The sequence below is a fragment of the Vigna unguiculata genome, chromosome 5 (assembly GCF_004118075.2).
Source record: "Vigna unguiculata cultivar IT97K-499-35 chromosome 5, ASM411807v1, whole genome shotgun sequence".
NCBI lineage: Eukaryota > Viridiplantae > Streptophyta > Magnoliopsida > Fabales > Fabaceae > Vigna > Vigna unguiculata.
Window position 1 is genome coordinate 44955749 of NC_040283.1, and position 14782 is coordinate 44970530.

Below are 14782 nucleotides of genomic sequence, written 5' to 3' on the forward strand. Positions count from 1 at the left end.
GAAACAATATTATTAGGAATCAGAGGAAGTGGAATATAAGATTCTTGATGAACATCTTAGCAAGCTTAAACTTAAACACTTAAAAAATAAAATAACTCGTATGTAATTGGACCAACACATTGAATATTCGAAAAGGCGCCAAAGTATCTCATGTCAAGCTTTTGGTTTCTTCGTAATGCAATTGAATTTGTTTATAATAAGATTGGAGTTTAACGAACACCATATCACTAATTTTGAATTCCACAAGGTGTCTCTTCTCATTATCGTGCTTCTTCCTATGATTTATATCCTTAATTTCTGAGTTATCTCTTACAAACGAACCTCTTGTATTTAGATATTTTCTAAACTTCTATAATTCTTTTACAATTTTTTATAACTTGTATAATTGTAGCTTAACGATACTTATATCCTTGTTTTTTTTTTAAATTGTCCAAAATTTATCTAATTTCTCATCCTCTAAATTAAACATACGAATATCGAATTAAATAAATATGCCAAAGTTTATCACTGTAAAGATATTAGTGTGTATATTGAGCATGTTTATTATTGATTTATATATAGAAAAACAAAAATATAAAAAATTTGAATCAAGTTAAACAAGTATTTATATATCTTTGAATACAGCAAATGGTTTTGTGTTTGGACGCCCAATCTTGTAAATGGGCCTAGGCCCATGGGTTATGATCGAAACCATTTCATAGGTAGCCCGTATATAAGTCGGAACCAAACCCTAAACCTGAGGTTGCCACTGCATCTCACTCGCAGGTTCTGCTCCGCCCTATTCCCCACTTTCTCTCTGTTTAGTTCAATACGTTTCAGAAACCTTATCTCTATTTTGTTTTTTGTCTTAGGGTTTTCGAAGATTTAAGAACTAGGGTTTCTTCCCCTTTCGCGACTCATGGCTCCTAAAGGTACTGCTTACTATTTCAAAATCTACCTCATCAAATTTGGCCACCATTGATTAAATATTCGTTAGTATCTTAGTAGGTTTCGATATTTCAAACCGTAGGTTCACTATTGGAAAATGAAAATTAGGGATTCCACGAATGTTGTAGGGATTTAGATTTATTAGTAATTCTATGTGTATTGTATGGTTTATTCTTTCAGTATTATTGGAATGGAGTCAGTGAATTCCCTGCATTGTATTGAAGATTATGCTCTATAAAATTAAGTTAGCTTTTTGTATTCAATGTGATGTGACTAGAGCTATTGTTTAATGCAGCTGATAGTTCAAAGAAGGCCGATGCTAAGGCACAAGCCTTGAAAACTGCTAAGGCAGTTAAGTCAGGTGCTACCTTTAAGAAGAAGGCCAAAAAGATCCGAACTTCTGTCACCTTCCATCGGCCAAAGACTTTGAAAAAGGATAGGAACCCCAAATACCCCCGCATTAGTGCTCCACCCAGGAATAAGCTTGATCACTATCAGATACTGAAGTATCCTCTCACAACTGAGTCCGCAATGAAGAAGATTGAAGACAACAACACTTTGGTGTTCATTGTTGACCTGCGGGCTGACAAGAAGAAGATCAAGGACGCAGTGAAGAAGATGTATGATATTCAGGCCAAGAAAGTCAACACCTTGATCAGGTGAGCCTCTATATAGTGATGTTTTTAGAATTTGTCTGGCGGTTCATGATTGCTTGTCGCAATAGTATGTTTGCTTTGATTTGGTATTGCGGTTTGGCTTCCTTGATTTGAAATTTTGTTGTGCGCTGTCTTTCAAATTTGACATGTATTATATCTATTTAACATGATCCAAAGAAGCAATAACATGCAAATGAAAGGAGTTTACATGGAAAAATTGCATTCATACCAAATATACAATCTATTCTAAATTTTAATTACTCTGTTGCAGGCCTGATGGGACCAAGAAGGCTTATGTCAGGTTGACACCTGACTATGATGCCCTGGACGTAGCCAACAAGATTGGAATTATCTAAATTAATACCAGGCATCACCGAATTCGATTTCTGTTTAGATGGTAGTTTGTTTTGTGGTGATCTGAGGTAGACATTTGAAACAAATTAAGTTCTAAATTTTGCGGTTTGTTATCTGGTGTATTTTAGTTCAATTGGAATTAAATTTATCTTTGTTACAATTTCCAGTTTGATGAGTAAATGAGTTATCATGATTCATTCTTCAGTTATAGTTTTGACCAACTTCTTCAACGATGGACGTATCACACGGTATACTGAATTTAATTTTGACATACCATTAACCTGAATAAGGCACTTATATGAGTGGAAAGATCAAGTTTTAAAATTTCTTCTTGATTCACGACTCCAAATGAGTTGAAATAAACGTTTTTTTTTGAATTAGCAAGCATAAATTTATAAAAGTTATATTATTTTTTGTGGGAATGTTATGAAGACTCTTTTGTACATTGTTTGAACATATTCTTTCCTTTAGAAGAAAGTTGGTGAATATGATTTAGTTGATTTCACATCTTGCTCGATGACATTGTTGTGGGTGGATTGGAAAATGTGCATGTTGCAATTCTGTGATCGGTAGTAACAACTTTGATTTACTATTCGAATCATAAGGATATCATTTTAAAAAATTAGAATGAACCTAGGTTGTGTTCGGTAAATGGCACACAAATGGTAGTTAATTTGCTAAAAAGGTAAAATGAAGTTCTGTTTGTTTACTTTTCATATACATGTATCTTTCTTCCTGCCCTACAATCTCCCTTAGCCTCTAATCCTGTCTATAGCTCTTCCATTAGTATGGTAAATATTAAGTGCAAGTGGGTTAACATCTTAACAATTTGGAAGTTTAGGTTTACAATGTACTTTTATGATTGCGTGGCGTATGAATTTCTTTTAGGAATATATTCAATACATTGTACAAGTCGATTTTAGGAATGTACATTAGGAAATTTGTTCATCAAATATTTTGAACATGGAAAAATCCCAAGATATTGACTTATGTCTCACATAATAGTTGTTTAAATTTTGTATGATTGCAAGAACTTTCCCATTAGGTAACGTGTAAATGTTTTTATAGCTTTTTTGAATTCTGTTGCTTGTATTAATTCTAATGAATCGCCAACTTGCGTAAACATTTTGTTTGAAAAAATGACGTAGTGTCATGTATTAGACCTAAAACGGAGTGTCAGAATGACTAAAGGAATAAACCTAAAATAGGATAAACTATTAGAAATCATTTATCTAAATTCATCTTTCCACATTATGCAACCTACTGTCATTAAATTTTAAAAAAACAAAGTTCGATGTTCCTACTGACGTTGCCTAATAATTTCTGCTAAAACATACGAGGTTGGTGAAATTAAGACGTTTGTTCAAGCGGTCGTTTCGCTTCTGGATTGTGTCAAGTATGGAGTAAGTATGGTCATAATCCTACTTCTTCACGTATTTACATTTATGGTGAATTCCTCAACAGGGTGGCTGCTTTTGTCATTTCCATTTATTTGCCACTCCCATTCCATCACTTCACAATAATATCCTAAGTTCCCAACTCACCAAGTAAACAAGAAACCCATGTTATAGCAATTATTGCATTTCAAGACATTCTAATTTTATAATATTACCCCGCAACGTTTTATCACATAGCAAATCCACTTTTAATAAAACCACGTTTGCAAGAATAGGTTCATCTTAATTAAACACAACCCATCATCCTGACACACCGAAGAGACTTTTTATCACATACGATTCGAAGTTACCTTTTCCAAACTCAATAAGAATTATTCCTCCACAGCCCTGTTTCCACGATTGAGTCCACACAAGACACGCACAAGATTGTTGCACTGACTCACTAATTAACATGCGAGGTTACATAGAGTTTGTAAGAGGTTTCAATAAAACATCCAAATTCTCAAATAATACTAAGTCATTCGCACAACGTATGAACGTTGTTTTCTGTAAGAAAAAACTGCATACAGAACATGCACAAAACTAAAATCATAAATAAAAAAAAGTAGAAGAATGCAATTTTATATATTGAACATGGATAATGAACTTAAAAATCTGATATTAAGTACAAAATTAGCAATGATTAACCTGTAGCAGTTACTCTGTCCCTTAAACAAGTGATCTAGGATAATACTATCTTGGGTATCATCAAGAAAACTATGCCTGAAAGAGACTAGCTATTAAAAAAACAAATATTTATGAGCTATATTCAATTTCTACTCAGATTCTAAAGCCACCAGAGACTTTTGGTGAACAGATAGAAATGAAAGTTACAGGTAAAAAGAGGAAGAAGACATAATCTGAATCAAATGTTGCAATAAATTGTCATGTTTGGAGATAAGTACTACTTTTGAACTAGAACCAAAATAGGTCAGCTTGATAATTGAATCAGAGCCGGGGTATGAAATTTACACCAAAAATTCTAACTCACTTTACAGAATAAAAATAGTTGTGAGGGCGAATCAATTTCATAGAAGATACTGATGGCTCTGCGGAATCCTCGATGGGGCGAGATTTTTGCAAGAAGCATTGTTGTTCACAGCAGAAACACTGAACACAGAAGGCTGAAAAGAACGAGAAGACGCAAATGCAAGCGTTGGTTTCTGAAGTGAATTGAAGGTATTAACATTGTTGGAAGCGAAGTCTTGAACATTGAGGCATGGAGTCTCTATGGTCTTGGACGAAGGGGGGTTGCGCCACGTGGGAAGTGGGCCCGCGACAAGGAGTGTCTTAAGCAAGGGACCCGCGTCCACCACAGCCTTGAGGAGCATACCCTTTTGGGGCAACGTTTTTCTCTTGGCAAGGTGTTCGATCACTTCGTCCCCAACATCGCACGTGCGCTTCTGAGACACCCTCGTAAGCAAAGGTTGTTGTTTGAGATGATACGCCATGTTGTTGTTGTGTGAGTCGACAATGATGTTGGAGAACTCCCGAGGAGAAGCTGCCTCGAGAAGGGAATCTACGGGGGAGGAAACGTGCGAGGGGCTGTTGGATTCTGTGATGCTGGATTTGGTCGGTGTCGGAATCATCATGGAGGAAGGGATTTCGACCAGAGTGGGGGGTGTTAGTTTTTTCAACAGTTTCTGAAGTTCTTCTCTTGCTTCGTCCCTCTCTTTGCAAGCCATCTTCAAGTGATTCATAAGTTCCCTGTTCGCGTTCTTCATCGTCTCCAGTTCCAGTGTGGTGGCCAAGAGATTCTGCCTCAACCCATCACAACTCTGCAGAAAGAGAAAACAAAAAATAATGTTGGTGGGGTTTGGAAAAATCGTGTCTTGAACGAAGTCAATGAACCTTAACTACTTTTAACGTTCGGTTGTCACACGCATGTCTCATGCAAACCGAGATTATTGACTGCAACCATGTTAGTGTGAGATTTTTGTGCAGACCTAACACAGATAAAGGTAAAGACTACAGAAAGAAAGTGACAACTTTGATGTGAAGAAACCCTTTGGTCTTGAAAAAAATACAATTGACACCTGCCTTACTTTTGGATTAATCGTAGATTTTAATTACGAGCCAAAAAAATCTCAATAATCGCCAAAAAAAGAAGAAATAAAATTCACGATGAAAGAAAATTCAACACACACACACACACAAAAAAAGTTTTAGAACAGCCGGAAAATATGGTAAAAATGAAAAACCAAGTTACAGGAAAAAGGGGTCAACGATGGATCTTCCCTTATACAAGAAGGTAAGAAAAAATATTTAAAAACGTATTATTAATAAAGATATTTGCGCAGAACAAATCAAGGAACAGAAAATTATCAAAAAAAGAATAAATTTTGAATGTAAATATAATCTTGGGCCCTTAAAATTAATGCGGGAAAATTAATCTCCACAAATTTCCCGTGACATGTCTCATTCTTGCAAGAGTTGAACCAGCACGAAACATATCCTATCCACAAAAGAACGAAAGCTTCACCTAAACTCTTAATCATGTCCGAATGAAAGAAAAAAAAAAGAAGAAAGAAGAAAAGAACGTTACACATCATTCCATCATTCCTAATCTGGTAAAATCTTAAAAAACTGTAAAAACTGTAAAACAATAAAACATTCGAGAATAATAAAGAAGAGAAAGAAGACACAAACGTTGAAGCAATGATTAAAGGCTCTTTCTTGAAAGTTGCATGAAAGAAACAGAGAGTGTGATAAGAAGTAGTGAAGGAAGGATAAGGAAAATATGCAATGACCCACCTCGTGAAGATTGAGAATGGAAGCGAAGGGATCTTCTTCCATGGTTATGGTTATGGTGTGAAAGAAAAAGAGCAGAGAGAATGAAAGAAGAATAGTACTATGTTTGTAGGGGAGTCTAAGGAAAAGAAGGGCTATTTATAGAGAGAGAGAGAGAGAAAGGGCACAAAGGACAAAACAAAGGGATGGCATAGTGTACTTACCACACTATCCACACAGAACTTGACCATATCATTGAAAATTAAAGAATGCAAAAACCTTCCCAATAAATAAATAAATCAGAGTTTTCACTTTCTCATATTTTTCTCTCAGCTCAAAAAAATCATTTGAAAATCCCCAAAATTCTCCATCTCTCTAAGCTTCCCTGTCCCTGCTGTCTCTTTATTTAATTAGGTTAACTTTTCCTTATTTATGCACTCCTAATAATAATACAAAAAAAAAACCAATGTTTTCTGTCTCTGTTTATTCATGATGTTTTTTTCACACATTAGAGTTTGTTACTAAAGTATTTAATATTTTTTTTAAACTTAATATTAGAATGGATATAAATTATACATTGTCAGAAATAATAATTACCATTTATAAAGACTTTAAGTGTTTTTTAATATAATAATTTTATATAAAAAGTAATATTCACCCTTCATTAAGAATAAATTATTTAATATATATAATTGCTAATTTAAGATTTTGGTGAAGCCTATGGACTTGCTCGCCTGTATTTTCTCTAGACCTTTATGGAAAGATGTTGTAAGAATCTTCTGAAAATAAACTGAAAATAAATAAATAAACTTTGCATAAAATATCTATATATCGTATAAACTTGCATAAACAATATATATATATATATATATATATATATATATATATATATATATATATTATGTAGGGAGTAGGAGAGAAAAAATATAATAAAAATAATTTAAAAAAATTAAAATTAATAACTAAATTATTTTTTATTATGAATTGATTATTAACACTAGCATTAATTATAAAGATTTTTGCTACCAAAAAGAATTATTTTTTAAATTAGTGTGTAATTAGAAAATTTGTCTCTAAATATGTTTTTTATCACTAAAATTGATTATTATTTAAGAATTTTCTTATAATATCTATTATTATAATTATATTATTGGTTTAAAAAAATATTTATTATTTTTATTTTTCTAATTATTTTTAAAGATATGTATTTTTAGTTAATTAAAAATTTAAAAAATTGAGTAAAGTTAATTCTGTTTTTGATATATTCTCTTCAGCTAAACTTTTCAAAATATTTTTTTTTTCAACTAGATTTGAGAATTTAGTAATTTTCACTGGAATTAACATATGTGAAAGAATATTAACAATGTATAGGTTAATGGATTTGATAAGAAGTTAATAGTCCCTCAATTTTAAATAAAGTCCACTAATTATATCAAATTGTGGTGATTATGTGTTGTATGGATTTTCTTTTAATAAACAATACTTAAGCTACCAAGCCCACTAAGATTGATTGTTATTATAACTTATTTCATCTTTATCAATAACTCAAGAGGGAAATTAGAGAGAAGAAAGAGATGATGACATGGGAAGCTAAACAATACAGTGAAAATTTGTCAACTATCAACATCAAATTCAACAATAATATTTTTATAATCATTAACAATAAGTTTATCATTTTTTATATGTTTAAATAGATTTATCAATATATTGTTACAACATAATCTTTTGCAGTAAAAGTTGACAATCCCAACAATTTCCTTACACAAAAATAAAGTCAAATAAAAGTTTTCATTCTGCACTATTTCCACCTCACGATGATGATGTGAAAATCTCTAAAATTATAAACATTATTTTATAATTTTAACAATGTTATTTTATTGTGATCATTTTTTTTTTAATTTTGTTGTGACATTGGTGATGACTAAATTTTGTAAAACAAAATAAAAATTGCCTAACCCATTGATTTCTCCTTTTATTTTTTTTATGGACGAGTAGAAAAATGATATATTATTTAAAAATAACTAATCAAATCACTTGGACAGCTCACTTATTTTTAATATATAATCTCTCTATTAATTAAAAAAATAAAAACAAAACTGATATTTTTTATTTTTTTATTAGTAAAGATTAAACTGTTGGTGCAATTTAATAAAATAAATAAATTGTTTAACTACTCTTTATCGTCAAATCCTAAATATTCTCTCTTCCTTTTTTAATGTTTAAGAGAGTCATTATTTTGGTAATATATAATGGAAATTTGGTGTTCAAAGTTTGTTTTCATATTACCCCTAATAGTATTTTCAAGTTACAATAAAAAAATACAACGAAGGTACTAATGAATAAAAAACAAATAGTGAAAAAAAATAGAAAAAAACATAAAGAGACTCTCAGCTGCATTTAATAAAGTAATTATCTACATTTTACCTACAATTAAAGTGTTTGAAATATTTGATTCTATATATATGTAATAAAATGTTTTATTACGGCATAAGCTTCAATATATTTAATTATATTATTTTATGTAATAAATAAAGTTATGTAAAACAGAATATATATATATATATATATATATATATATATATATATATATATATATATATATATAAAGATACTAGATATTAGATATTATAATGAAAATATTGACATATATGCACTCGTATATTTCCTCTATAAAAAAGTATTAATGTGATATCTTTTAAACAATTAGTGGAAGTGAATATAAGGAAAGAGAAAATATGAGATATTTGTGTGTGAATTACTAGGAATGATTAATAGAATTTACTAAACGAATTTATTTTGTAAGAAAAAAGTTCAAATTTAAAAACTTTTTATTTTATCCTCTCCGTTTTTTTTTTACAAGAAGGAGATAAGTTAGATATAGTGTTGATATTTTCTTCCTTATTCTCAAATCTCAACTGAAATTCACTCTTACGAATTTTGGAATACACATGATTAAATGGGGCAACTAAATATTTGTACTTACAATGTAGATAATTAGTGTACTCATACCATACATTTTTTATTAATTAGATAATTAACTCAGACATTATATTTTTTTGTTAGTTAGATAATTACCTTATATATCATAATTATTTTGTCGGACATTTGATCTGAAACATTTTAATTTTCTATTCAGTATTTTTTTATTTTTAAGATTAATAATATAATATTTTGTTTAAATTTTGCATATTTTTCTTTCTTTATTTATTTGGTTATTTATACTCTTGTATCAAATATATCATTTTTTTTTTTTACGTTTTCGTGTGAGAATGTTTAGATGGAGTGAAATCATAATTGATTAATGGATGCACTAATGTTTGTCTCAAGTAGAGTTTTAGTGATTTATTTTATTTTAGCGTGAGCTAATAATTTTGAGTGGGTAAACTTTGAATAAACATTTTCTATGTTGTATTAGTCATTTTGAAGTTGCGAGAATTGATAGTTAGAAAAGAGTGATAGACTTAGTTAGTTTTTTGTTAGTTTTTTTGTCAAATTAAACTTTTATGTTTAATAATATTTTAATTTTTAGCAACATTAAAATATTTTTGTTTAATTATTTAATTATTTTTTAACTTTCATCAGTGAACATTAAATAAAAGGCTTAAATATCTTTTTGATCATTATTTTCGTAGGATTTATTGTGGATGGTCCTCATTTTGACATAATGTTTAAAATAGTCATCATTTTTATCGAATGTTTAAAATAGTCCTCATTTTTATAATTCGTATTTTATTTGGTCATTTAATAACTCTTTATTCTGGATAGTAGTCTATGACTTGAAAATAGATTTTATTTGCATAAACAACTTTTATTGTATTAGTTTATAATCGAGACCTAAAAAATTGAATTTTAAACATATTTTTATGCATCTGATCAATAAAAACATATATTTAGAATTAAATTGTTAAGCAACATATTTTCATTCCATTTAATATCACGTTTCAACTCAAACAAAAAGCTCAATAATTTCTCAAACATGAAGCAACCCAACAAGTTCTATGTCACATGTGTTAAAAATAGCCTTCGTAAAGAGATAGGGCTACACTATAAATCATACTTTAAAAAGAAAACCACCCTCAAAATAACATTATTTTAGAATTATCATCTGTGCAGTTACCCAGCAGTATTGTCGGCAAAAAAATATTTTCAGTATTATTATTTTTCCATTTAACTTTCTAATTCATAGTCACTACGAAACAAACACGAAAAAGACAACCGTGTTCTGAGTTATACCAACGGCAACAAACGTGGATGAAGAATTTTGTTCAAAAACTACAAACTATTTTATTTTAGTTCCAGACAAACCGCGCATCGGCACATGTTCTGTCGTTTCTGTTGAAACCAACACTCCAAAATAGTACATACAAAAACATATATTTATTTCTTTATTTTTTAATTTTAATACAAGGAAGAAACCACTTCAGGTATCATGTATAATATAAAATAAATATAATAATCAAACTCAAACACTGTGAGTTTAATTAATGTTGTATAACTCAATCTACTGATACAATTTGAGGAGGCAATTAAAATATGAGTGAAAACATTTTCTGGTTGTTTGAGTTTGGGGTTGAATGCAAGAAAAGTCCAAAATGAGAGTAATTGTATAATAAGATTGCATAAGACAAAGGTGGTTAATTAAAAGTGAGATGTTCTGAATTCAATGTATCTACCTGAGGGTCATCACATGCATTGTAAGTCATCACATGTGCATGTAATCTAAGAGGTTATGTTTTGTCAATTGTGTTTTGCACATACAAAGGTTTACCTCACGCAATTCTGCGGCGTATAAAATATCTTTTGCGTATTCTGATTCACGATTCACACGCTACAAATAAATACATGTCGTCGCATCAATGCATACTACAACTTTATATAAGTCAAATGAGAAGAGATATTGCAATATATTATGTGTTTTTTCTTATAATTTACTGATCCGTGTTTTATATTTATCTTTGAAATAAATTAATATAGAAATATTTTTTTTCTCTGTTAGATATGTGAATGTAAAAATTGGTCTATCTAACTAAATGGACTTTAAATTAGATATGACTTATTTAGCTAACTCGTGAATTGTGAATGTAACTAAATGCAATAATTTTGATAAAATGAGAGAAAAATATTGGGTTATAAGTATTTAAATAATGGTTTTATATAATCACTTATGGATTACGAGGCAAATAAATGGTCGATCAGTTTTCATGTTAAACGATAGTAAAATATTGAAATTGATAATTCACAAAACAAATAAGAAAGCCATTGAATTATAAGAGTAATTGTTGACAAGTATTTATATAAAAAGAACTTTTAGCATTGACTATTTTCAATATTTTATTTTACCTTTTGTACTTATGTAAAAAGTGATATCATTACTAAAAAAACATCTTTCTTATTATTTTTTTTTACTTTTTTTCTTAAAAAATATTTATAAATTTTATTATGAATAACAATTTATAAGAAATTATTACTCATATATTTTGTGTTTTTGTGTTGTGTGTATTATGGGGGTGTTGTTCATGCGACTGAAACTATGATCCTATGTGTTTGTGGTGAGTATTGATGGGGAGAGTGCACATGGCAATTAGGTATAAGTCACGTGGGAGCCTCAAGGATGAGACACGTTTGGGGAAAACCGAGTCAGCAAAAGCAAAAACCTGCTAACTCACACACACACGCGAGCCTCGCATGGACCTTCTAATTATGGCTTGGCTCGACGCTTGGCGCGCGTGTTCGTTGCCACAAAACATGTGCGAATGTGCGAAAGTGCTGTGCTATAGTATATGCCCATTCACCTTGGTAGGTTCAACCACGTGGCTGCGACCAACTCCTTGACTTCAAGGTATCCATGGTTTAGTTTAATTTACCCTTTCTATTCAGCTCTCGTCTTCAATAATAAAATTTAGAGTTATCACGTCGAATAAAGATAAATTCAATTCACAATACATAAGATACAAATGTCATCTTATAAGTCTATTTTGTGAGATTAAATTGAGTTTAAAATCAATTTCTAACATGATATCAGAACTAAGTTAAATTCTCTCTCCTAATAAATTTTCTTGAACAGTGTGTTTCATCCTATATAAGGCCGCTTCTAACATCTAATTAAGAACTTCAATTAATCTGTATATACATAAGGTGAAAAATATATGAGTCTTGAATAAAAACTACCACGAATATTTTTGGCTGACCCGTGGAACCATATAGTTTACTTGCCTTTGGCCTCGTGTTTCTCTCTCCAACTCTGTTACATTGGTTTTACATGTTCATATTGATGATAACGTGATTATGCCAAACTAGATAGAAAAAAGAGAGTACGAGAGAGAGCCAAGACTGTAGAGAAGAATTCCTATCAGATGGGACATAATTGATATAAAAACATGACTTCAACAGTGTGTGTAACACAATTAATGTATCCAACTTGCAGTTGTGGCCAGCAGCCATTAGTTATATTTTTGCTTTTAAGAAATGACAGAGACGTTGTACACAAGAAAAAAGAGAGGCTTAAAACTTTACCCACGTAAGCATGTGTATGGTATAATTAAAAAGAGTTTTTACCATGGAATGGTAAGTGATTAACTAGTCTAGAAAGACTATGTCTATAGAATTAGAATATTTGTCTCCCGGACTAGAACACATTTGGTGAGTGGAACTTAGCGGAGAAAGTTGATTAAGATGCCGAAAGTGTGATAATGGCAGGAACCAATGAAGCATCATAAGAAACGATTACTTTAACATTGGATCCTGAAAAGGTAACAGGAAACTGATTAACAGTGAATGTCTTTGTCAAAAAGCAAACCTTCGTTTTCAACATTTATTTGACCATATTTATACACATACGAAAAAGGTGGTTGGAGTTCGGTTTGACTGAACCCCCAAGAAAGGAGGAAAAAGCTACCACTATCAGAAAGGCTTAAATTTTAAACATCACACTCACAGAATGATGAAAGTTCATGTTTATCTTCTTGCGGAGTAACCACTAATCAGCAGATGGCGAAGGAGTAGGTGGGTGGCGGCAGAAAAAGAACCGAGATTTTAATACGCTGGTGTTCCCTTCTCATCAAGTAATTCAGTATGAAAACGAATACATAAAGCCATTTTCTCAAGAAAACTAAAATATTACGTTTAGAAGCATTGATTTAGTAGGCATTCTCACTGAAAAAGAAAAGGGGACAGATTTTCAAATCAAAGAACTAAAGTGCATGATGGTAGTTAAAAATGGAGTCAAACTCTTGTCTTTCTATACATGGAATGTGCAGTGACAGAATGAAATTAGTAAATCTGAACTATAGAGTTGCACGTGAATAATTGCTAACTCATGATTACATTATTTTATTTTTAACTTCATCATTCAAAAGTACTCACAATATATATATTCTTCTTGTTCAATCATAATAAAAATTTGTTTACCAGTTTGCTATATAGTCTACACAAATCTACCAATGAAAACAAAGGATTTATGGTAAATTAATAGATTTCAGTATCTATAAAACGTTATCAAGTGTAGTAAATTGGATGAGACAAACGAGTTTCTTTCTTGTTCCTCTCTGTATATAGAAAGAAGGGATTTGTCAAAAAGGTGAAGAAATAATTAGCAGAAGTCAATGTTGAAGCAAGAAGTGCAGAGAAATTTCAATTGTAATGATTTCAGGCGCTTCATTAGTCAAAATCTACAGTATTTAATGCATATCGTTGTTAAGTGGAGGAGTTTGAACAAAAGCTCCATCATAATCATTTGAACCAGTGTGCGATTGCATGGGGATGATTATTGGCAAGGTTTTGTAAAGGTAAAAAATGGAATCAAGGGGGACAAAACCAAGAAAAGAAAGACAGCAACGAACAAGCTAGATCATAATCTTGCAGGATGAGATAAATACACACTTTTGTTCCCCTTATTAATCATTATTCAGTCTTTGAATATTCTTGTGGAATTCGGGATAAATTTTTGAATGTAAAGAAGAATGATTATTAGTTAAACTACAAACGGTGGAATTAAGACCACGTGAAAGATGATTAGTGATGTCTTATCTGTGTTTTACAATAATTTGTTTGGATTAATTTTCTTTTTCTCATAATTAATATAAGTAATTAATCTCCTTTTTTTACACTATTCTTGATTTGTTTCTAAGTATAATATGGATTATTAGGAGTCCAATATCAGTACGTGAAATAAGAGTTCATCTTTATATAAAATCACATAAGAACTAATCTTCACGTCATATCATGTATAATTAATTAATATATTTGATACTTCATTTAAATGAAATCAATTTTTTTTGTCATTTGTATTAGGCAATATATTTTTAAAATTACACTTATAGGAGAAAAAAATAAGAGAGAAGTGTGGTAGAAAAACATTCATTTCAGAAAATTCCATTTAAAATAAAATTGTATTTTGCAAAATCCAACTTTAGAAATCATATTTTGGAAATCTGTTCCAGAAATTAAAGAAAGTTTATTACAGAAAATTTCTAAAACAGGTAATCAGAAAGTCACTATTATAAAATATGAAATGGTCCCTTTAAAAATATTGAAGTGCACAAAGCAATTATGGGAGTGCAGGAAGAAAAAGCCTCCTTCGCTGTTGAAGATAGTAGTAACTTTTTTTTTCGCAGCACCTTCGTAAACCTCAGAAATTTGTGTAGTTTTGGGTTGGGCCAAGAAAAGCCCGTTTGGTTTGAG

General features: G+C 30.6%; 2 protein-coding genes across 3 annotated transcripts; one reads left to right on the forward strand and one right to left on the reverse strand.

Annotated features, from left to right (window-relative positions):
* Positions 1–720: 720 nt before the first annotated feature.
* Positions 721–2145, forward strand: LOC114183519 (60S ribosomal protein L23A). Its single transcript, XM_028070562.1, has 4 exons — positions 721–765; positions 852–911; positions 1223–1586; positions 1855–2145. Exons 2-4 carry the CDS (start codon positions 899–901, stop codon positions 1937–1939), a joined length of 462 nt encoding a protein of 153 aa, XP_027926363.1. The 5' UTR covers positions 721–765; positions 852–898; the 3' UTR covers positions 1940–2145.
* A 1968-nt stretch (positions 2146–4113) lies between these two features.
* LOC114184131 lies at positions 4114–6244 on the reverse strand. Of its 2 annotated transcripts, none has more exons than XM_028071382.1 (2): positions 6128–6244; positions 4114–5151 (listed from the first exon to the last, which is right to left on the reverse strand). In XM_028071382.1, exons 1-2 carry the CDS (start codon positions 6167–6169, stop codon positions 4402–4404), a joined length of 792 nt encoding a protein of 263 aa, XP_027927183.1. In that variant the 5' UTR covers positions 6170–6244; the 3' UTR covers positions 4114–4401. The 2 variants fall into 2 exon arrangements, with proteins under 2 accessions (XP_027927183.1, XP_027927184.1); XM_028071383.1 differs by lacking the exon at positions 6128–6244 and adding an exon at positions 5234–6121.
* Between the last annotated feature and the right edge of the window lie 8538 nt (positions 6245–14782).

What these genes read in the sequence shown, in the direction of transcription:
- LOC114183519 (XM_028070562.1), top strand. An exon ending in AAAGTCAACACCTTGATCAG is followed by an intron (nt 1,587 to 1,854) that starts GTGAGCCTCTAT and finishes ACTCTGTTGCAG; the next exon opens with GCCTGATGGGACCAAGAAGG.
- LOC114184131 (XM_028071382.1), bottom strand. Translation starts at nt 6,169, where the DNA reads ATGGAAGAAGATCCCTTCGCTTCCATTCTCAATCTTCACGAG. An exon ending in CCATTCTCAATCTTCACGAG is followed by an intron (nt 5,152 to 6,127) that starts GTGGGTCATTGC and finishes CTCTTTCTGCAG; the next exon opens with AGTTGTGATGGGTTGAGGCA.